Here is a 23,445-nt window from a genome sequence, read left to right as displayed (position 1 = left end):
GCCTCTACCATCCGTTCTATTGACCAACATGCAATCACTGGAGAATAAACTGGATGAGCTCCGTTCGAGACTATCCTTCCAACGGGACATTAAACATAATATCTTGTAATATCTTGTGTTTCACCAAGTCGTAGCTGAATGACGACACGGATAATATACAATTCGCTGGGTTTTCTATGCATCAGCAGGACAGAACAGCTACGTCCGGTAAGACGAGGGGTGGTGGTGTGTGTCTATATGTCAATAACAACTGGTGCACGATGTCTAATATTAACCTTTCTAGGCTAGGGGGCAGTATTTTCACATCCGGATGAAAAGCGTGTCCAAAGTAAACTGCCTGCTACTCAGGCCCAGAAGCTAGGATATACATATTATTAGATTTGGATAGAAAACACTCTGAAGTTTCTAAAACTGTTTGAATGATGTCTGTGAGTATAACAAATCTTATTTGGCAGGCGAAACCCCGAGGACAAAACAACAAGGATTTTTTTTTTTGAGGTCACTCTCTTTTCAATGGGTTTTCTATGGGGATCTAGATTTCTAAGGCACTTGCTTGCAGGTCCTATCGCTTCCACTAGATGTCAACAGTCTTTAGAAATTGGTTGATGTTTTTCCTTTGAGAAATGAAGAAGTAGGGCTGTTCAGAACAAGGGTCGAGTCTAGTGTACTGTTGTGGTTGGGGCGCGTGACCTAAAAGCTCAGTCCACTTATTATTGAACGCAGTTTATCCCGGCTTAAATTTTAGCGATTAATTACGTTAAAAAATACCTAAAGTTGTTTTAGGAAAGTTGTTTGAAATGCTTGGACAAAGATTACAGGTAACTTATTAGATATTTTGTTGTACGAGTTGGAACCTGTGTTTTTCTGGATCAAACGCGCCAAATGAATGGACATTTTGGAGATATAACGACGGAATTAATCAAACAAAAGGACCATTTGTGATGTTTATGGGACATATTGGAGTGGCAACAAAAGAAGATCTTCAAAGGTAAGGCATGAATTATATAGTTATTTCTGAGTTTTGTGTCGCGCCTGGCGGGATGAAATATGATTGTCTGTGTTTGTTTGATGGGATGTTATCCTAAGATAATAGCATGGTTTGCTTTCGCCATAAAGCCTTTTTTAAATCTGACACGGTGGCTGGATTAACAAGAAGTAAAGCTTTAATTTGGTGTATTACACTTGTATGAAAGTTAAATATTTCTAATAATTTAATTTGAATTTGGCGCTCTGCCATTTCACCGGATGTTGTCAAATCGATCCCGTTAACGGGATTTGATCCCTAAGAAGTTGTTTAAGGAAGTAAGTATTGAGGTATTGCTTGCCTGAGGTAGAGTACCTCATGATAAGCTGTACAACACACTATCTACCAACTTTTCATGTATATTTTTCGTAGCCGTCCATTTACCACCACAAACCCATGCTGGCACTAAGACCGCACTCAACGAGCTATATAAGGCCATAAGCAAACAAGAAAATGCTCATCCGGAAGCAGCGCACCTAGTGGCCGGGGACTTTAATGCAGTCAAACTTAAATCAATTTTACGTAATTTCTACCAGCATGTCATATGTGCAACCAGAGGGAAAACAAATCTAGACCACATTTACTCCACACACAGAGACGCATACAATGCTCTCCCTTGCCCTCCATTTGGAAAATCTGACCATAATTCTATCCTCCTGATTCCTGCTTACAAGCAAAAACTAAAGCGGGAAGTACCGGGGTTCATACAATGGCATTGAGAAGTATACCACCTCAGTCACCGGCTTCATCAATAAGTGGATCGACGTCATCATCCCCACAGTGACCATACGTATATATCCCAAACAGACGCCATGGACTACAGGCAACATCCGCACTGAGCTAAAGGTTAGAGCTACCGCTTTCAAGGATCAAGACGCAAATCTGGATGCTTATAAGAAATCCCGCTATGCCCTCCAACGAACCATCAAACAGGCAAAGCGTCAATACAGGACTAAGATTGAATCCTACTACATCGGTTGTTGACGCCCGTCGGATGTGGCAGGGCTTGCAAACTATTATGGACTACAAAGGGAAACCCAGCCGTGAGCTGCGCAGTGTCGCGAGAGGAGATTATGCTCCTCCAGACAGACATTGTGGAGCTCAAGAGACAACTGTGGATGAGTGGAGAGGCACTGGACACACTGTAAGACACAGACAGAAACATCTCAACAGTCCAGTTAACTCAGAGCAAGATCTATAAATACATCTAACCAGTTTCATCGTGTCAGCTGATGCTTGGCCTTTAGTGAGCTAATACTGTAAATGTTCATTCTCTGTTCTCACCTATTTCAGGCCACAGTGAGGGGAAGGCCAAGGAGTTGTTCCGCAAACTCAGAGAGAAACCCAGAGGTTGGTTTACCACTTCTCCCTTCATGATCATTTACCATCACATAGATTATAGACACCTGATGTCTATTTGTGATTCTGAGAACATGTCATTATAGAATGGAAAACAACCTCTCTCTCTCTCTTCCTCTCATTCTCTCCCTCTCTCCCCTCTCCCTCTCTCCCCTCTCACTTTCCTCCCCCTTCCTCCATCTCTATCTTTTTCTGTCTCCAGATCTCTCTCCCTCCCTCGCTCCCTCCAGACCAGAGGTATAGGGGGAGGGGGGGGGGGCAGTCAGAAGGTAGTACGTCTGGTAGTCTAGGCATTCCAGTTCCACAAGAGAACTCAAAGATTTCGACACACACCTCAGGTACTCATGCACACACACACTAGTCTACACACACCTCAGATGCCGTTACATATACACACATTTGCGTTTTCACTCTCTCCCTGCGGTAAGATCAAATCAAATTGTATTTGTCACTTGCGCCAAATATAACCTTACAGTGAAATGCTTACTTACAAGCCCTTAACCAACAATGCAGTTTTAAGAAAAATAAGTGTTAAGTAAAAAATGGATAAATAAAAAATAGAAGTAACATGTAATTAAAAAGCAGCAATAAAATAACTTTAGCGAGGCTATATATATGGGGTACCAGTACAGAGTCAATGTGCGGGGGCACCGGTTAGTCGAGGTAATTGAGGTAATATGCAGTGGTGTAAAGTACTTAAGTAAAAATACTTTAAAGTACTACATAAGTCATTTTTTGGCATATATGTACTTTACTTAACTATTTATATTTTTGACAACTTTTACTTTTACTCCACTACATTCCTAAAGAAAATAATGTACTTTTTACTCCTTACTCCTTTTTACTCCTTACTCCTTACTCCTTACAAAAGTACTTGTCATATTTTGAATGCTTAGCAGGACAGGAAAATTGTCTAATTTACACACTTATCAAGAGAACATCCCTGGTCATCCCTACTGCCTCTGATCAGGCAGACTCACTAAACACAAATGCTTCGTTTGTAAATCATGTCTGAGTGTTGAACTGTGCCCCTGGCTATCCGTAAAAAAACAAAACATGTTTTGCTTAATATCAGAAATGTTTAATGATTTACACTTTTACTTTTGATACTTAAGTACATTTCAAACCAAATACTTTTCGACTTTTACTCAAGTGGTATTTTACTGGGGGACTTTCACTTTTACTTTAGTCATTTTCTTTTAAGGTATCTTTACTTTAACTCGTGTGTGTGTGTGTGTGTGTGTGTGTGTGTGTGTGTGTGTGTGTGTGTGTGTGTGTGTGTGTGTGTGTGCGTGTGCGTGCATGTGTGTGTGTGTGTGTGTGTGTGTGTGTGTGCGTGTGTGTGTGCGTGTGTGTGCGTGTGTGTGTGTGTGTGAGATCTCCTGATCAGTGTATATCCTTCGTTGTTATTCAGGTGAACAGATAGTGTGTTAATGTGGTGTGTCTCAAGCTGATGTCGAACAGAAGCATTGTCCCGTTCCAGACTCCCTGCCGTGGTCCTCTGCTGCTGCTGTGTGGTGGGGAAGACTTACTGCAACAGAGTGCATTGCGCCATTTAACATTGATATTTCCCCTAAAATAATGTATTGAACCGAAATTTATATTTTCCTGGCTTATGGGGGTGTCCACGTGAACATATCCAACACCCCCTGTAATCTACACCATGGTGCATTGGAGTAATCCAGTAGATTTGAATGGGGGAAAATGTATTTACTGAACCAGGTGACATAGCTGTATTTAAACCAGTGGCCTAGTCAGATCCAAACTGTCCTCTTGACTAAGGTCCTGGTGATACTGGTTCTTAAAGGGGTCAGGTCTAGTCTGGACTGAACTCTGGTGATGATTCCGAATCTTTCAAACATTTTATTTTATGCTTGCCACAAAATATTTCCTGACCAAAGTTTTAGCTGTAGCTTTCATATTCTTTCTGAATTAATACTTCCAAATTCACTTTACATATTCTCTGGGGTTTTGTGTATACTGTATATTTGTTATTGATGTTTCAACATATTTTGCAGTATAATATTTGGTTGTTTGATTTCATTGTATTTTACTGTGGTCTTATTGTTGTTAAGTGTAAGTACGTGTATCTGGTTGAATAGAACTTCAACCACCAAGGAACTATCTGCCTGACAGATATTGTAACAAACTGTAAAGGTGTCCGCATACATAGGTTCGGTTTGCTCCTAGCAGAATTTGGCTAGGCGAAGTGAACGTCTGTGCTCGCAGACTCCCTTAAAATACCTTTGCTTGAAAAACAAGGGAAAAGCTGCAATATTACTGTTTGACGCCGTAGCCAGTACACTTTGTCAAAACAGTCCAAATTAATCTAAGATAACTCAAGAAATCTGTCATTAATTTTGACGGTTTTGCCAAGGTCTTACATCTAACCAAGATGTTTGGTACAGTATTTCTCAAGTGACAAAATGTGCATGAAAACAAGAACAAAGATTTTGAAATTCTTCTTTATTCCATGAATTCCAGTTTGAGGTTTCAACTATTGACAACCTTCCCTCTCCCAAGCACAGCAGACACAAAATTGCATGATAGTGGTAGAGTTCCGAAAATAAAATACAAAATAAATTAAATTACAAAGAGGTAAGGAAGATATCCACCATGCCTGTATGACTTCTCAAAACTCTAAACCAAAATAAGAGGATTCAAATGGAGAAATGTATGGGGTATTAGTTTGGCAATCAGAGATACTTACACACAGAGAGTTGAAATGGTCAAAACAGAAGTAACAGGAGACATTGAGAAAACAGTGGGACATTAGGCAGAACCAGAACCATGTATTTAGTAGACCAATGCGGTTTCTGCATTTTGATGCATTTACATGACACTTAAACATTCTATGGCAGCCATGTTAGCTTCCTTAACATTACATGGGGAATATTTAAACAATGCTATGTAACAGAATGTTGGCCTAACTTTCTAAACGTATGGCTCTGGGCAGAACATTCAGCTATTGTTACATTGCTTTATGTTCTGGAATGGGAATACAAGTCAGTCAACAAATCTTACTGTCAAGGTGGAATCTTCCAAGTTCTCTGTACTACAGATATTTCCCTGATTTGGAAACAGAAACTCAACCGGTCTCATTTTCAAGTTCTTAGCCACCCATTTTATTGCAGTTTGCTCGTGTCAATGTGTCCCTGTTTATATATCACTGAAAGTGGACATCCTTCCACAAACAGGCCTGTAAAAGGTCTGGGACAACGGAACATCCTGACATTTAAAAAATAAGTTATTCCTTGAAAACAACTCCCCTCTGGCTTTGATCGAATCAATAGAGTATACCACAAATACACAAACAAAAGTACACTGTCAATCAAACTTTTTTGTTGTTGTCACAAGTCAAAAGTAGATTAAACACATGATCTCAGGCATGATCTCAGGGAAAGTATACCACACAATCAAACCCTACTAAAAAGGTGCACACACAGAAAAGAGGGTATGTCTGCTTATGGGGAGGAAGTGGAACAAAAGGTTGACCTTAGACTTGTCTGTTTCAAACACACTGTTCTGCATACAGTACACCACTTTTGATCAGAGCCCTATGTGAATTAGTAAACTTCTGGTGAATAGAGTGTTATTTGAGACTTGCTCACTGGCTGCCTGCTCCAGTGCCATGGCATGACAGATGTCCCTTACGTAGTGGTATTGCTAAGGAGATAATACAGAGAGATGGTGAACCTAAAACTAACCAAAAAACAACTTGGTTCTCGACAGTCTGTCCATTTTAATATAGTACTGGGGGTCTCAGAGGGTGCTAAGGGCTGTAGGGTTAAGGCCAAAAGACACACTCTCTGTGCGTGTGTATGTGTGTGTGTGTTTTGTCAGATTCTGAATCTTTCCCTTCCTTCACCCATCCCCCTCTTCTCCTCTCCCCTCCATCCTTATGCCTCCAGCTCAAAGCCCAAGCCAACCTTGTGGCCGCCTGCGTTGAAGTTCTTCCCATCGATCAGAGCTGAGAGAGTCAGCTTCACTCCTACAGAGAGAGACACCAGTCTTAACACACAAAGAGCAGCTCTTTTCATATATAGAGCATAGACATCACCTCTTCCTTTCTTCTAACCAACTCCTGTGGTACTAATAGGCAAGGTGTGTAGATATAGACAGATGCAGCTAGTCATCTGGTGTAAAGGTCGGTTTTGATTTACCTGGCCGGAGGACCTGTGTATAGCCGACTCCAATCAGACTGGCGTTGTTGACTTTGGCCTGCAGGGGGAGACAGACAGACACAAAGAGGTGAGACAAGCGTGTATTTGGATGGTTGTGTGGTTCTTGTTCTGGCACTATGGACTGGTATGTGGTTCTGTATGTGTGGTTGTGGTACCCACAGACAGGGAAGCGTCCTTGTCCAGCTGGTATTTGGCTCCGATTCCGAAGCGTGTGTTGTTGCTGCCGGCCGTCCAGGCCAGGTTGATGGCTGTTTCCAAATGGCAGTTCACCTTCTGGTAGATGGAGCCACCGAACTCTGTACCGTCATTACTGAGAGGACAAAACACCATGGGCTTCATCAGTAGGGTACTACATAGCTCTTAAATCACCTTCCTGTGGATCATGACAACAAAAATTGCACATGGAGAAAACAACTCTGCGCAAACACAAAGCAACCTCTGCTGGACAGTAGTCAGGGTTAGGTGTAGTGGTACTCACACATTGGTGTGGAGCTGGAAGTCCCCAGCCTTGTATCCCAGGGCAAAGTTGTTCTGGGACAGTTTGGACTTGGCTGTGTCGAAGGCCATCTGGTACCCAGCCAGCCAGCCCTCATAGCCCAGCACGGCAGCAGCGTGGACCGTGGGGCCGGCCATGTCAAAGTCCAGGTCACAGCCCAGGTTGATGAAGTCCCGCTTGTAACCAGTCTTCAGCTTGGCACTCTTCTTACTGCAGACAGAGGGGAAGGGGACAGGAGGAACGTAGAGAGGGTGTCAGGATTGCTGTGACATTATGTTCCCCAATTTGACAACGGATGAAAAAAACTGCCCAAGTGACCGTTTTATTCCCTTTACTGGTGCTGTTTATTTCAAAATCCTTCATGTTCGTGTGCACCACTAAGGCATATGGAGGGAGGTAATGATTGACCAGCGAGTGATTCACTTACCCAGTGTTGGGCACGAACGATGTGTCCAGAGCCAGCTTCAAGCCCTTAGCCAACTACAGAAACACAGGACAGAGAAGGAGATACAGTACATACACAGGAGGTTGGTGACAACGTAATTGGGGAGGACGGGCTCGTGGTTCCTCGCTGGGGCGGAATAGGTGGAATGGTATCAAATACATCAGACACATGTTTTTTTAGGTGTTTGATGTCATTCCATTTAACGCCGTTCCGGCTATTATTATGAGCCGTCCTCCCGTCAGCAGCCTCCAGTGATTACATATTAGTGAACAGCAGACACAGAACAATGAGAACAATAGGGGTAATAATATTACTGACTAAACTTTGGGTTTAATGTCCAGAGTCTATTGGATGCATTTACATACTGGTGTTCAATGAGTTAACATCAAGTGCTGTCAGGAGCTGGTTTGGTGCGGTGTAACCTGATTTTGGGCTAAACTGGTTTCAAACTCACCTGGTCCTCTATGGAGACCTCGGTGGTCAGGGTGTTGTCTGTGTTCCATTTCTGGTTGAAGCTCAGGCCCAGCTCCTTCACCTTATATTTGGTCTCCAGGTTACCTGCTGCCTTCCCTGTGTCTGTGTTACTGGAGCCCGAGGTCGCAAACTCCTGAGAGATGGAAGGAGAGTGGCGGGTGAGGAAGAGGGAAATGAGGGATGGTTAACAGCAGAAAAGTAAGAGCACAGCAGAAGAAACTGGAGCATAGGAGAGAAAAGGTAGAAGAGAATGGGGAACTGCTGTTACGGGAGGCTGCTAAAGAGAGCTTAGCAAACTCCTCACTGATGAGAGAAAGAGACGGGGGATACAGAGGTGAAGATAAATAGACAGGGAAAGAGATAAGTACCCCTACCACATCTCTGCCAAGCAATTCCTCTCAGGTTTGCATGACTGACATGTCAGCAGCTACTGTTTTGAGTAGTGGTAGATGCTCAAGCCAGTCATCTGGTCACTGGCAGACCAGTAACCTGTAGACCAGTAACCGGGCCAGTTAGACCAGTCTAAATGTCTGTCATTATGGCCTGTCATTATGGGCTTAGCAGTGCAAGGGGAATGGTATCAATCATTCAGCTGGGACACTGCTGCAAGAACGGCTGCAGGGAGGAAAAGCCTTCTCCACACACACACTCACACCCTTACCATCTGACAATGAAGTCCAGAGAGGAAGCAGAAAAAAGGCAGAGAAAGAGAGAGGCAGATATCGTTAGGTCAGAACCATACAGATATTCACATTCAATCACTTTTCCACTCTTTCAGAAAAGAAGATTCTAATGCACATAATGTATGTACCAGAGATACCAAAGCTGCACCAGCTTGTATGAACTGTGAATCATAGATATACAACATCTAATTTACAGGACACGCTTGACTTTTGGGGGAAATGATCGTCCAAGTAAAGTGTATTTCATGAAATCTGCTTTGTGATTCAATTCAATCGCAGGGAGAGGAAGATGAGATATCCAAAAGGCTGATATAGATACGGGCAATTCCATGGAAAGGTCAACATGAGCATGCCCAAACGAAACCACGTTCATAATTATGCTTAAGGTTTTGTTGGAGTTTAGGTTTTATTTGAAAAGTTTATGAAGGAAATTGCATGAATTTTGACCATTTAGAGCAAGTCTCAAAAAAGGCTTTTCAGTCAATCATATTTCATGGCTTTTAGAAAGGGCTCACATAGCTTGTTTTTCCTCTCACAGCTGCCCCCCCCCCCCCCCCAGATGAGATGTTAATGAAACAATACAGACCAAATTGAAGTGTCTTGAGTTGTGTTTGTGTCTTCTACAGTCTTGTAATGACAGGGGTGTGAATGGCACAGACAATGTAACGTCCATAACGTTTTAAGGAAAAGTTTTTGTAAAACATGCACCTTACATCGGATCATCTTGAAACTGTCTCTGTAAAGATAACTTTCACGGTTGCATATGGTCTAGAATTGTTTTCTCTCTTTTCATTGTCTATGTCCTTTTTCATTGTTATGTTGTCCATAACTTCCATTACGGTGGTGGATGGGATGGATCTTCAGAAGATTGTACCTTCACCACATTTTGTGTGGTTGTTCTGGGATGTACTGAAGCAATTGTTGATATCTTGAAAATTACATATTATAGCTAAGATTCTCTCAGAAAATATATGCTGAAATGCATTTCTCATACATGGCAGTACTGTTTTAAATTGTTATTCTTTTTTAGATAGAACGATAACAAAATAGTGATTTTCAACAATCTTTGAATATTCCTGGAGTGTTCTTTTCTTCTTCAAATGAAAGCCCCCCAAAATATACCGACTTTATCCAGTGTCCAGAAAGGTGGATTGTGTAACGGTTCTCTTGGGGTGAAGTAGAGGTGGACCAAAACGCAGCAGTGATTATATTGATTAATGTTTAATAAACAAAGATAAACACGAACACTATAAAACAATAAACGTGGAAAACCAAAAACAGCCCTGTCTGGTGCAAAACACAGAGACAGGAACAATCACCCACAAACACACAGTGAAACCCAGGCTACCTAAGTATGATTCTCAATCAGAGACAACTAATGACACCTGCCTCTGATTGTGAACCATACTAGGCCGAAACATAGAAATACCCAAAACCTAGAAAAACAAACAGACTGCCCACCCAACTCACGCCCTGACCATACTAAATAAATACAAAACAAAGGAAATAAAGGTCAGAATGTGACAGATTGGCAGTATAGGCACATTTATAGTGTCTAATTTGCATATTTCTGAAAATTTGTCATATAAAAATATATATATATTTATGTCTACATTTAACTGGTAAAGGTTCATTTTGATATATATAAAGTGGAGGGAAAAAATCAGGACCTGCCTATTCAGGCTACCTGTAATTGTGCAATCCTAAAGTACTATGCCTTCTGCTGACCTTGGAAAAACCATCCAAATGACAACAAATGTGTAATGATAGATTTTGATAATGAAATCTTTACGATTTGAATGTTTATTTCAGACTAACATGCATAATGGAGGGTGTAACATCCATAAAATTAGTTTTCCCTCTCTAAAGTAAGAATGGAAATGACAATATTTTCAAAATGATCATTTTTGTGTTCAACCATGCCTTTCCTTCAAAATGGCTATCCATGTTTGGACCTAATAATTGCAAACTCACAGACGTTTGCTAATATGTTCACTCTCCCCAAAAAGCTTGTCCATTTCATGTAACATCCAGAACTCTTCTTATTTGCTTTGTTTCTCCAACATGCCAATATTTAGAAGTCTGCTGGGGGGCTATACACTCCCCCCAAGGGGTACTATAAACATACACATCAACATTTACATTTTGTTTGTCCATTCTGTGAGACATTAAAGTTGTGATTTTGCCCGCAAATGTAATGTCCATAACTCTGGAATCGACCATATCCAAAATGTGTACAGGCCGAAACAAGATGAAGACAATGACAAAAAACAACATAATCCTCCACACAGTATTGTTGCCCCTGACATCTTTTAAGAGAATATAACACAAAGTATTTAGGGAGCAGGAATGCTATGGGCGGTATCCATTTTGTTCTAATGTATAGGTAGATTGTAGTCCGACAGTGATCTGCCAAGCTGACTGGGTTAGACAGCTTGTCAGACTCTCTGGCAGACACACACGCACGCACACACACACACACACACACACACACACACACACACACACACACACACACACACACACACACACACACACACACACACACACACACACACACACACACACACACACACACACACTGCCAGCAGACAGTGAGTCAGCCATTTCAACTTTCCTGTTCAGCCCTGAGGTTAGGGTCTAGACATGCAGCTTATACTGTAAGGCTAGACTACACAAACACACAGACTATTGCATGGGTGTGGCCTAAATGTAAATGTTACACATCTGTGATAAATTAATTGGAAAACTTGTTTTTTTTCATCCCCAGCACCACAATGTAATGTGAATGTGTGTGTTAGTATTTCTCAAATATTACACATCTGATCAATGAGTGTTGCATGGCAATCCCGGGTAAATATATTTTAGCTTAGAGAGGCACACAGGTGGCACATTTGGTTCATAGGGAAGTTGTGGGTTTTTGGTTTCCCATTGGTCCTGGGAATGAAGCAATACGTTTCCTGACCGGCAAAACTTTTTTTAAACATTCTGAGAATAGAAGTGAAAATGTTTTTAGGTTGCAGGGATGTTCTGAGAATGTTTTACTATGGTTCCCTGAAAGTTTTCCTGTGAGGTTTTATAGGTTATTTTAAGATAATTAAATAACGTTCTGAGAACCTATCATCTTCTGTTCTCTATCCATGGAATTAGTCCACTGCACCACCATGATGGAGCTAGCATGGCATGTTTTTTTTTACTCATACAAAGCTGTTTATTTCAGTCTATTCAAACAGACCCCATTTCAAAGGAAACAAGCACTCATTAAGATCAGGTGTGGCAAATTAGTGGATGCAGTCAACACACCTGAACACACTTAAGGTAGAAGATAGAAATTTGTTGACACTGAGAACAGAATGTATATGTTTTTAAATAAGATTCTTAGAACATTCTTTGAACGTTAATGTTTTCTTGTGGTTTTTATGTAAAGTTTTCTTAATGTTCTGAGAACATGACTTTAAAATAGAACCATGAGGAAACCTGCAGAAAATGTTATGCTGAAGTACTGAAATTCCCACCTAAGTTTGTCAGAACGTCATGTGCTAGCTGGGTATCCTGCACCATTCCCAGAAAGTTGTGGGAAGGTTGTATGCAAAACAAACATAGGACAACCACGCTCTCACCAAACTCCAAGAAACATATGGTATAATGTATAAAACAGAGGAGGAATTCAATAAATGTGAAAGAGAGAGATAGAGAGAGAGGTTGTACTTACAACTCCACTCTGGGCCTTGGTCTTTAGGTCCAGTTTCACAATTCCAAAGCCTGGAGGGGAAAAGAGAAAGAATAGAAGGAAAAGAGGGGGAAAAGAGAAATCATGTCTCTATTCATAAAGAAATAGAGGAGCAGACCCCATTTGATTTGGGATACTTCTCTGTAGCCCTTCGTTATTGGATGCATAAATTACATGACGGTTTTCATTGAGGGTCATCCAAGCTTTACAGTTGTGAAACAAGAACATTTGCAGAAAAGTAGATCTAATGGTATGAAACAACGATGACAAGAGGCACTGTTTGACTCAATATAAATGAGCATGAAACAAGTCTAAAAACACACACACACTGAGTCCCAGCCCCCATCCGTTAACCCATGGGGTCGTAAATAATGTAAGAGGTCACAGAGTCCTTGATGACCAGCTGAGGTTTATGGTCTCAGAGGGAGAGAGCAAGAGAGAGAGAAAGAAAGAGAGGTGAGAGACATAGGTTGGAGTGATCCTAAGAGCTTACAAACACATGAAATATGTAATTGTGTCCTCCCTTTCTCCTTGTGTGTGGTGGTGGTGGGTGGGGGTCTGGGGGATTTACTGACTTACCATAGCCCTTGCTGAAGATGTCTTTGGCGGATTTTCCCAGGTCTGAGTATGCAGGAGGAACAGCCATGGTGACTGTGGAGAGAGAGAGACAGGTTTGGGTGTATCTCTGATAGTACAACAATACTTCTCTGAGTCACAGGAGGCAAAATTCGGTACAAATGGAGCATGACCTCCAGCACACAAGCAAAACATCACATTACTTCTATGCAAAATAGGTCCAACACAGTACCTGCCTATGACTTCACACAGAACACTGCTGTGTTATAATGAAGTGGCTTTGAACTGAAGCAAACACACACAGCATCTAGGCATACACACAGTGTCCACACAGCGTCCATCTATGCGTTCACAGTCTCACACACACACACCTCACGCTGCTCTAGAAAGGTTTTCAACAGAAGCAAACACACACCACACAGCGTCTACTAACTAGAGGATCTACAGGCCCACTAATGACTTACCCTTGGTAAGTCCCTCGTACATTCCTTGACTGTGTCCTAAATAATATCCACACTAGCATACTAGGCTATTCAGTATGAATGGTCAATACATTGCTTCATACTAAAGTAGTATCCAAAATGTTGTTGAAGCCTTTATTAAGGTGTGTTTTGTAAATCCAACGTACTGTGAAGTACTGACGGCCTTGCCAGCTACACTGGCCCTGCCTGGTCTGGTCTACTGGGCCTGTGATATATTGCCTGTCGCTTTCCCCTACATCCCCACTTTAGCCCAGCCAATTAGTTTAACTCCATTTTTTCCTGGCATCAGTCCATTAGCGAACCGCTAGCTAGCATGGTTTAACTTAATGGTATTGACTTGTGTTTTGACCACTGGTATACCAGGTAATCATCTCTCTAAACAGGGAACCACATGGCACCATATTAGGGACAGCCTGAATGGGGACATGGTATGATTAGTTAGTTGATTTTTGGGTGAACTGTGCCTTTAAAATCTTGCCACTTCTTTTGCCTAAGTCAGCATGGTTAGTAGCTTGCTGCCTGGGAATGAAACGGTTAGCGTGAAGTGGAAGAAGATGTATGACATATAGCAATCACAGTATACGCCACAGCATTCGCTCTACTATGTGCTGTTGAGCGACAGTAAGCCTAAGCCAGGGTTTGGCTGGTCAGCAACTACTAGTGCACACAACTGCACTACGCTAGCTTTTATGATGTCACCAGGGTCCCCTGAGTCTCTGCTAGGATAAATTACCGGTGTGTGCATGAAGGTGACTTTGCCATGGCAGTGTGTCTCTTTGTGCTCTTGCTGGTGTCCAGGGGCTGTGTCCCAACACTCCTACATACCTCCCTACCTTTCTGATTAGTGGCTTGTCATATTGAACAAATCATGTGACCGATCAAGTCCTTTCAAATCAGAAGTCATGAAGGAATGGAGACAAGGACAAGGCGGTCTAAGACTGTTAGGACAAAGCCTACTCTCTGGAATGACAGATACAGGTAGATTGATCAATCGATTCAGATAGCCGAGGGGACCCTGATAACATCTTTGTCTCCGCACCTCCCTCTCTCACCCACCTCCGTATCTCCCCCACCTCCTTCCCTCCCTCACCTCCCTCACTCACCCTTGTGGCAACATGGCACACAGGGAGCTCCTTTGTTCTGACTGGCCTGTGCTGCTGGACTCTCCCCCTCCTTTCTCACCAGGCTCGCCTTCTCTCCGCCTTTGTCTGACATGACTCTTCAGATGTGGGGAAGGAAGGACAGAAGACGTTGGCATGCAATCTCTGTTTTCACAACAATGCTGGTGGTGTCTGTACTCTGTACTTGGTCTGTTTCAGCTTAACTGGACTGGATATCTTTGTGAATTTGTATTGAGTTTTAGGTGCTGCCTTTTGTTGGAAGTGGTTTTGGAAAGGATAGCCGAAGCAGTCTCTTTAAGTTCTCTTAGTTGCATGCCCTATACTGGCATGGTTATCATCATGGTCCATGTAGCACTGTGACTCTAAAGCCAGGTATGCAAACAAACAATCAAACTGTCCCTTTCCTCTGAGCTCTTCACATTTGGCAGAACACATGATCAACTATTACTCTAATATTGAACCAAAGGGTGCGTCCTCAACACTGATAAAGCAGTGCTCTATGGGGCCTCCCGAGTGGCGCAGCGGTCTAAGGCACTGCATCGCAGTGCTTGAGGTGTCACTACAGACCCGGGTTCGGTCCCAGGCTGTGCACAATTGGCCCAGCGTCGTCCGGGTTAGGGGAAGGATTGGCCGGTCGGAATGTCCTTGTCCCATCGTGCTCTAGCGACTCCTTGTGGAGGGCCGGGCGCATGCTCGCTGATTCCAGTCTCCAGTTGTATGTTGTTTTCTCCAACACATTGGTGCGGCTGGCTTCCAGACACTCTTACTGACAGTTGTGGCTGCATCGCGTGATGTATTGTTGTCTCTACCTTCTTGTCTTTTGTGCTGTTGTCTGTGCCCAATGATGTTTGTACCATGTGTTGTGCTGCTACCATGTTGTTGTCATGTTGTGTTGCTACCATGTTGTTGTCATGTTGTGTTGCTACCATGTTGTTGTCATGTTGTGTTGCTACCATGTTGTTGTCATGTTGCTACCATGCTGTTGTCATGTTGTGCTGCTACCATGTTGTTGTCATGTTGTGTTGCTACCATGTTGTTGTCATGTTGTGTTGCTACTATGTTGTTATCATGTTGCTACCATGTTGTTCTGCTACCATGTTGTTGTCATGTTGTGTTGCTACCATGTTGTTGTCATGTTGTGTTGCTACCATGTTGTTGTCATGTTGCTACCATGCTGTTGTCATGTTGTGCTGCTACCATGTTGTTGTCATGTTGTGTTGCTACTATGTTGTTATCATGTTGCTACCATGTTGTGCTGCTACCATGTTGTTGTCATGTTGTGTTGCTACCATGTTGTGCTGCTACCATGTTGTTGTCATGTTGTTCTGCTACCATGTTGTTGTCATGTTGTGTTGCTACCATGTTGTTGTCATGTTGTGTTGCTACCATGTTGTTGTCATGTTGTGTTGCTACTATGTTGTTATCATGTTGCTACCATGTTGTGCTGCTACCATGTTGTTGTCATGTTGTGTTGCTACCATGTTGTGCTGCTACCATGTTGTTGTCATGTTGTGCTGCTACCATGTTGTTGTCATGTTGTGTTGCTACCATGCTGTGTTGTTATGCGTTGCCTTAGGTCTCTCTTTACGTAGTGTCTCTCTTGTCGTGATGTGTTTTTTTGTCCTATATTTTCATTTTATATTTTTAATCCCAGCCTGCGTACCCGCAGGAGGCCTTTTGCCTTTTGGTAGGCCGTCATTGTAAATAAGAATGCTCTTAATTGACTTACCTAGTTAAATAAAGGTTAAATAAATACAATTCCCGGGTTAAGCGAGCAGTGTGTCATGAAGCAGTGCGGCTTGGCAGGGTGGTGTTTCGGAGGACTCGTGGCTCTCGACCTTCGTCTCTCCTGAGTTCGTAACGGGAGTTGCAGCGATGGGACAAGACTGTAACTACCAATTGGATATCAAGAAAATTGTGGAGAAAAATGGGTAAAAAGCTATTAAAAATAAAAACAATAACACTGTTCTATGGCCCGTATGACTGACATGTTGGCTGACATGTTTATCACCCAAAGCCATAGGCTCTATAGATGACAAGAACACGCCCATCTATGAGAACATAGTGATCTGGTAACACACACACACAATACTGTGGTACCAAGAGCATCTGGTGATTTGGGGACACAGCAGTGAGGTGGATGATTTGCTTTTGTGGTGACTACCCTGGTGTCACTGGGAATTTAGCACACAGGCAGAAACACACACACGGACACACCTTTTGTCCTCTATGCCTGTCTCAGTGCTGTTGTCTATGCTCAAAGGCTTTATGATAGTCAGCTGACTGATGCAAGGGGGGCATTCTGCAGACTCAGCATGGTGTGGAATCTGTCTTTGTCAATCAATCACCCCCCCCCCCCCCCCCCCCCCCCACCCACCCCCACCCCACCCCACTGACACACACCCGGCCCCGTTTCTTCCCTCCTTACTCAGTTCCTGTTAGAGGAATTTAATTCCTATGTTCGTTAACCAATTCAATTATATCAAAGCAAAACACTGTCCGTTTCTAAGAATTTGTAAGGTTCTTATTTGCATAAAACAGACAAAGATCAGTCTCAAAATGAATCAGTAGCGTTTATTTCCGAGAGCTCTGCTCAAAATACCATGTACATTAGTTTATATACCATTCTAACCTACGCACATACTTACACACTAACATTTGGATTCTCTCTGTTTCTACTGAAGTCTCACCATAGTTTATTACAACTCAGCTGACAGTTCCAGTCCCCCCCAGATACGGGAAACCTTGAGGGGCTCTCCCTGTCCTATCTTATCTCTCCAGAGATAAAGCTGGGTCGGTTCAAACATAGGTTAGGATCCTCTTTGTTTTCGTTAGGCACACACCTGCATTCCTCTCTTCCCCCCTCCAATCTAGTTGGAGCTGTGTTTATTATTTTGAATTACTCCTTGTTCATGCTACATAACCTCTAATCCTAATGGTTAAGTTTCTGGGTAGAATTATTTAATAATTTATCTTAAACCTTGATAAAATATCTTAACAGTTCCTTCTTCCCAGCTTTCTCACCCTCTCCTCCCCCTTCTCCCTCTCCCCCTACCCCCTAACCTCTGTTCTATAAATAACCCAGGTGAACTCAACACCATACCTCATATGGCCACGCCATTTTGAAATGGGTGCTTTACTCCTCTACCGCTGGCAAACCTAACCTCACACACCTCGTCACTCCCACCCAACCCCCACCCCCATAAATCCTCTCTCGACCCCTACTTTCCTCTACCTTGATCCCCCCACACCCTCATTCCTCACTCCCCACGTACAGCCCCCTCTCTGACAACTTCACTAGCTCTAGGGGTCACGACGACATTCATAAATCAGCTACGCACAGGACAGGAAATCAACTGAAAACAGATAGGCATAACACATCCAGTGGGATCCTGGGAAATGTAGTTACCAACCAGACATCATTCACCATAGTAGTCCTTAGTCTTTATGGCATTCAAACAAAATAAGCATCATTGTTGGGGAGATTAGTTAGCTGCAAAAATGATCATGTCAGCCCAAAGACACTGGTTTGGTGATAGAGACTGACTAGGGACAGGCGAGGGTGAGGCTTTACTTAAGGTCTGCTTATAAACGGCGTACAAACCATTATTATATGCTTGTTACTCAGTAGTAAACATTTTTTAAACCATTATACCTTGGTCTATTTTTAATCCAATGTTTAACAAACAATGTAGGCTGATAATGTTCAGCAATTAATAAAACAGATCCTCACATGCAGTGTAACCCAGACGGGCCTATGTGGCATGTTGGTAGTGGAATGTGTGAGATAAGGTCGGGGGAAATGAAGTTACACCTTGTGAATATATACCCTGAATGTACAGTGGTGCATGGGTTAGCTATGGGTTAGCTATGGGTTAGCTATGGCTACCCATGCACCCATGTCCTTGCCGTTCTGCCACCATAGACGAGACCAATGTTCGTGGATGCGGAAATCATGGCCGGAATTGCACCCAAAAAAAAGACGTCCAAAAGGTGTCGGCGTTGGTCCGTGCTTACTGAGGTGTAGTCTACAGCGTTGCCTGAAATGTCATTTTATGTGGTAATCCTACCGTTTGTAACAAAAAAATTACATCCAGACAGGACCAAAAAAAGACGTTGGCTCGTGCTTACTGGGGTGTAGCCTACCATGTTGGCCCGCAATGGAACTTTATGAAAGCCCATCCATGTGGTAGGCCCACCGTTTATTAAACAGACCATTGCATTGGCTTTATTAGTCCTGTGACTCATCGATTTGGCTTTTAAAGCTCTGAATATCAGCTACCCAACTTTATCAGGAGTTATCGCGAGCCTATTTGCAATGTGTTCAAATGCAGAAATATTTTTTTGTTGTTGCTACGATCAGCTTGTCAAAAATTGACGGACACAAACCTGAAACCACTGATCATGACAATGGGGTGAAACTCACTGTTGTGATTGTCCATTCTATATTGTCCATTCTACATTGTCCATTCTACATTGTCCATTCTACGTTGTCCATTCTATGTTGTCCATTTTACTTTGACCTGTCCTGTTTTTAGGATATGTTGTTTCTTAACATGACAACAAATGTTCTATTTGATTGAGCCATAGTAGTCCTTAGTATAGCCCTCATCCTTAGTATAGCCCTCATCATTAGGTTAGGCTATTTGATTGGAGAAACCTGCATTTGGTAAAAAGTGTCTGTCTAATTACACTGTCATAACTTTTATGTCCAGCCTGTAGGCTACAGAAAAAGCCACATGCTATTTCTACCATATCCTATATCTGATACATGATTTCTGTTTGATTTTTGTTGTAATTGAAGGAACGTTGGTGGAGCGCTGCAGAGATGCGTCTCTCCAACAGCACCCTGGAGAGGCGCGCTGGGAATGGACAAGCTAAATATTTTGCACCCCTGCCTTTGACAAAGTGGGCACTGCTTATCAAAGGGCGTCATCAGCGCTCACCTAAAATGCCCATATGCCACTGATTGACAGAAATTGTCATTGTTTTGGGCATAATTATTGTTGTTGGAGGTGCGCCTTGGCCAGTTTAGCTCAGAAAATGCTGCCCGTGTCAATCTGCAGCCATAGGCGGCTGCCTAATCCTGCCTAATGAGTGTGGCATCACATCTTGACCTACTCAACAGTGCATTCCTTCCAACCAACACCAGGCACTTCAGGACAGCCATGTTCCTATAGGGGTTGATATTCAGCCCGTGTACATGGACCTATATATACAGAAAAAACGACTTAAGTAGTAGTTTAAAGTATCTTTTACTTAAGTACTTTACACCACTGCCTAGATTGTGATTAATAATAGCATTCTTTTAACGAGTCTAAACTTGAACCTACTAGAACTATCTACAGGCCTTCTCTCATCAGGCATTTGACTAGGTCTAGGCCTACTGCTTCAGACACTACTACCACAAAAAATAAGCAAGGTTTGTGTCATTCTTTGTTGTCCATAGGCGGCGGCACAATAGGATTCCAGGACTTCGGAGAGCAACAAAGGTTCAAGAAGAGCAAAACACCTATTGTGCGATCACACAATGTTTTCACTTTCACTTGAAATCCCCAATCTGTTTCACTTTCATTCCTGTTGGTGGGCCGACTGTCTACTACGCTCATGATTGAACACAGTAGAAGGTCAGGTGGCTCCAACAATCGAGAGTGGATTATATATTTGCTGCATGTTACACCAGAACCCGGCGTGCGTAAAGTCCACCGTGCCAACCCGAAGACAAACCTAACCCTCCTTGTTTCTGCAGCACAAACCATGCTGTTAATGGGCCTTCAACTTTATAAAACATTTTACAAAAACACGGACATTATCATACAGGGTGTAATTTATGGGATGACATATATTGCCCTTTGCAATAGACAAATGGCTAGCCTAGGTCTCCAATGTTCATAGTTCAATGCATTGCTCTGTTTACAAAAATCTATAGCGCTATAACTATAGACAGTCTCTAAAAAAAATACAGAATCTACAATAAAATTGTAATATCCTGCTGAAATTCAGAGACTACATGTAATTGGCACTAAAAGTGAAATACTGTGCGTAATGCGCACTAGTTAGCAATCAAATCTGTTTATTTGACATTGTATAGCCCACAATAAATTGTATAGCTTATAATCAACCTGCATAGTCTAGTGTTATAGGAATCTAATTTGTCCGAATAATTCTTAAATATACGTGTTGCGATATCTACCGTTTATAGACAGACAGGCCTGTATGTCCTGCAGCCCTACTATGCTGAGGCCTACCAACCACACTGTATTCTCGCTTCCACACTTTACGCGTCTAAGCCATTTAAACAACAATCAAATGAGTCAAATATATTTTCAGTATCAATCCAATAGACAGGCTTTTCCGTCAGAGCCTTTCACAATAATATATTCCTGAAGGTGCCATGAATTTCCTACCTTATTTAAGGGGCGATGAGCGAAGTTTCAGAACGTTCTGTCTCGCGCAATAGGGCACAGTGAAGGAGAAAGCACAGAGTTGCGGACTGAGCATGCGCAAACATTCTGACACAAAGGGCGGGGTCATTGTATAATTGTCATTGAACAAAGAGAGAGGTAGCCAATAACTGTTTTCGAAAGCTTATTTATGTCTGTGGTTTGCAGTAGCCTTCAGGCTCAGGGCTGGGGAGTAACAGATTACAAAACAAATAAATAAACTGTAACTGTAATCCATTACTTTACCAGCAAATATATTGTAATCAGATTACAGATACTTTTGGGGAAAAAATATAGGATTACTTCTAGGATTACTTTTAAAGCTGCAATATGTAACTTTTTGGGTGAACAGACCAAATTGAGTTATAGATCGTTCATTCTCATTGAAAGCAAGTCGAAGAAACCGTAGATCTATTCTATGTGCACTATTTTCATAGTTCATAGAGAGGCATTTTGGATTGTGCTGTGGATGGGGCAGCATTGTTTTTAGCGGCCCCACAAGGTATACGTTTGATGGCAGTACTGTTGTTTTTGATCTGGAATCACTATGTAAATTAACACCCTTGCACAGAATAACTTTTGCGGCTCCACCATCTTTTTATTTTGATGGTGGTTGGGTTTTCCAGTTTAGCCTTCTGGCCTAACAATTGTTTACAGACAGATTGTTTCACTTATAATTCACTGTATCGCAATTCCAGAAGTTGACATACACTAAATTGACTGTGCCTTTAAGCAGCTTGGAAAATTCCAGAAAATTATGTCATGGCTTTAGAAACTTCTGATTGGAAAATTGACATAATTTGAGTCAATTGGAGGTGTACCTGTGGATGCATTTCAAGGCCTACCTTCAAATTCAGTGCCTCTTTGCTTGACATCATGGGAATATCAAAAGAAATCAGCAAAGACCTCAGAAAAAAAGTGTTGACCTCCAAAAGCCTGCTTGATCCTTGGGAGCAATTTCGAAACGCCTGAAGGTACCACGTTCATCTGTACAAACAATAGTATAAACACCATGGGACCACACAGCCATCATACCGCTCAGGAAGGAGATGCGTTCTGTCTCCTAGAGATTAACGTACTTTGGTGCGAAAAGTGCAAATCAATCCCATAACAACAGCAAAGGACCTTGTGAAGATGCTGGAGGAAACAGGTACAAAGTAAGTATATCCACAGTAAAACGAGTCCTATATCGACATAACCTGAAAAGCCCCTCAGCAAGGAAGAAGCCACTCCTCCAAAACCACCATAAAAAAGCCAGAGTACGCTTTTCAACTGCACATGGAGACAAAGATCATACTTTTTGGAGAAATGTTCTCTGGTCTGATGAAACAAAGATAGAACTGTTTGGCCATAATGACCATTGTTATGTTTGGAGGAAAAAGGGGGAGACTTGCAAGCCGAAGAACGCCATCCCAACCGTGAAGCACGGGGGTGGCAGCATCATGTTGTGGGGGTGCTTTGCTGCAGAAGGGCCTGGTGCACTTCACAAAATAGATGTCATCAAGAGGGAGGGAAATTATGTGGATATATTGAAGCAACATCTCAAGACATCAATCAGGAAGTTAAAGCTTGGTTGCAAACGGGTCTTCCAAATGGACAATACCCCAAGCATACTTCCAAAGTTGTGGCAAAATAGCTTAAGGACAACAAAGTCAAGGTACTGGGGTGGCCATCACAAAGCCCTGACCTCAATCCCATTAAAGATTTGTGGGCAGAACTGAAAAAGCATGTGTGGGCAAGGAGGCCTTCAAACCTGACTCAGTTACAGCAGCTCTGTCAGGAGGAATGGGCGAAAATTTGTGGAAGGCTACCCGAAACATTTGACCCAAGTTAAACAATTTAAAGGCAATGCTACTAAATACTAATTGAATGTATGTAAACTTCTGACCCAGTGGGAATGTGATGAAAGAAATAAAAGCTGAAATAAATCATTCTCTCTACTAATATTCTGACATTTCACATTCTTAAAATAAAGTGGTGATCCTAACTGACCTAAGACAGTGAATTTGTACTTGGATTAAATGTCAGGAATTGTTAAACTGAGTTTAAATGTATTTGGCTAAGGTGTATGTAAACTTCCAACTTCAACTGTATGTGAGAATGCTGTTCGGACTTAACGTTTAAGAGCTAACAACCACATTTCTCTAACAGCAGGTCATGGTCGGAGTGTTTTTTACCGACATAACGCTACTTTCTGAAATCTGAACTCAGTGGAATAACCTCTAGCTAGCTAGCTAACCCAATTTAGAATTTCTGTATTGGTCTCTGTTGCAACAGATGTTCAGTGATGTGTGAGGGTCCCTCCTTGATATCTGGGCCCATACCCCCAGAGCACTCCTTTTTCCCCAAATACTACAAACGTCCTGTCTCTGGTATGATAGCTAACATGTACACCTTTTAAAAATCCCAATAATTGTTGGTACAACAT

The 23,445-nt window shown here is 42.3% G+C and overlaps 1 protein-coding gene across 4 annotated transcripts; it reads right to left on the bottom strand.

Annotated features, from left to right (window-relative positions):
* Positions 1-4,830: 4,830 nt before the first annotated feature.
* LOC109881382 (voltage-dependent anion-selective channel protein 2) lies at positions 4,831-21,085 on the bottom strand. 4 transcript variants are annotated; one of them, XM_020473534.2, is made up of 11 exons: positions 20,982-21,067; positions 14,557-14,672; positions 12,975-13,046; positions 12,378-12,427; positions 8,644-8,646; positions 7,963-8,115; positions 7,491-7,543; positions 7,046-7,273; positions 6,727-6,877; positions 6,547-6,604; positions 4,831-6,374 (listed from the first exon to the last, which is right to left on the bottom strand). In XM_020473534.2, the coding sequence occupies exons 2-11, from the start codon at positions 14,666-14,668 to the stop codon at positions 6,283-6,285; spliced, it is 972 nt and encodes a 323-aa protein (XP_020329123.1). In that variant the 5' UTR covers positions 14,669-14,672; positions 20,982-21,067; the 3' UTR covers positions 4,831-6,282. The 4 variants fall into 4 exon arrangements, with proteins under 4 accessions (XP_020329123.1, XP_020329134.1, XP_020329128.1 ...); XM_020473545.2 differs by lacking the exon at positions 14,557-14,672 and having other exon boundaries at positions 20,982-21,082; XM_020473539.2 differs by lacking the exon at positions 8,644-8,646.
* Positions 21,086-23,445: the final 2,360 nt, after the last annotated feature.

This window comes from Oncorhynchus kisutch, linkage group LG3, assembly GCF_002021735.2.
Source record: "Oncorhynchus kisutch isolate 150728-3 linkage group LG3, Okis_V2, whole genome shotgun sequence".
Lineage (NCBI taxonomy): Eukaryota > Metazoa > Chordata > Actinopteri > Salmoniformes > Salmonidae > Oncorhynchus > Oncorhynchus kisutch.
The sequence above is the reverse complement of the archived record's forward strand: the minus strand, read 5'-3'. Positions and strand labels throughout refer to the sequence as shown.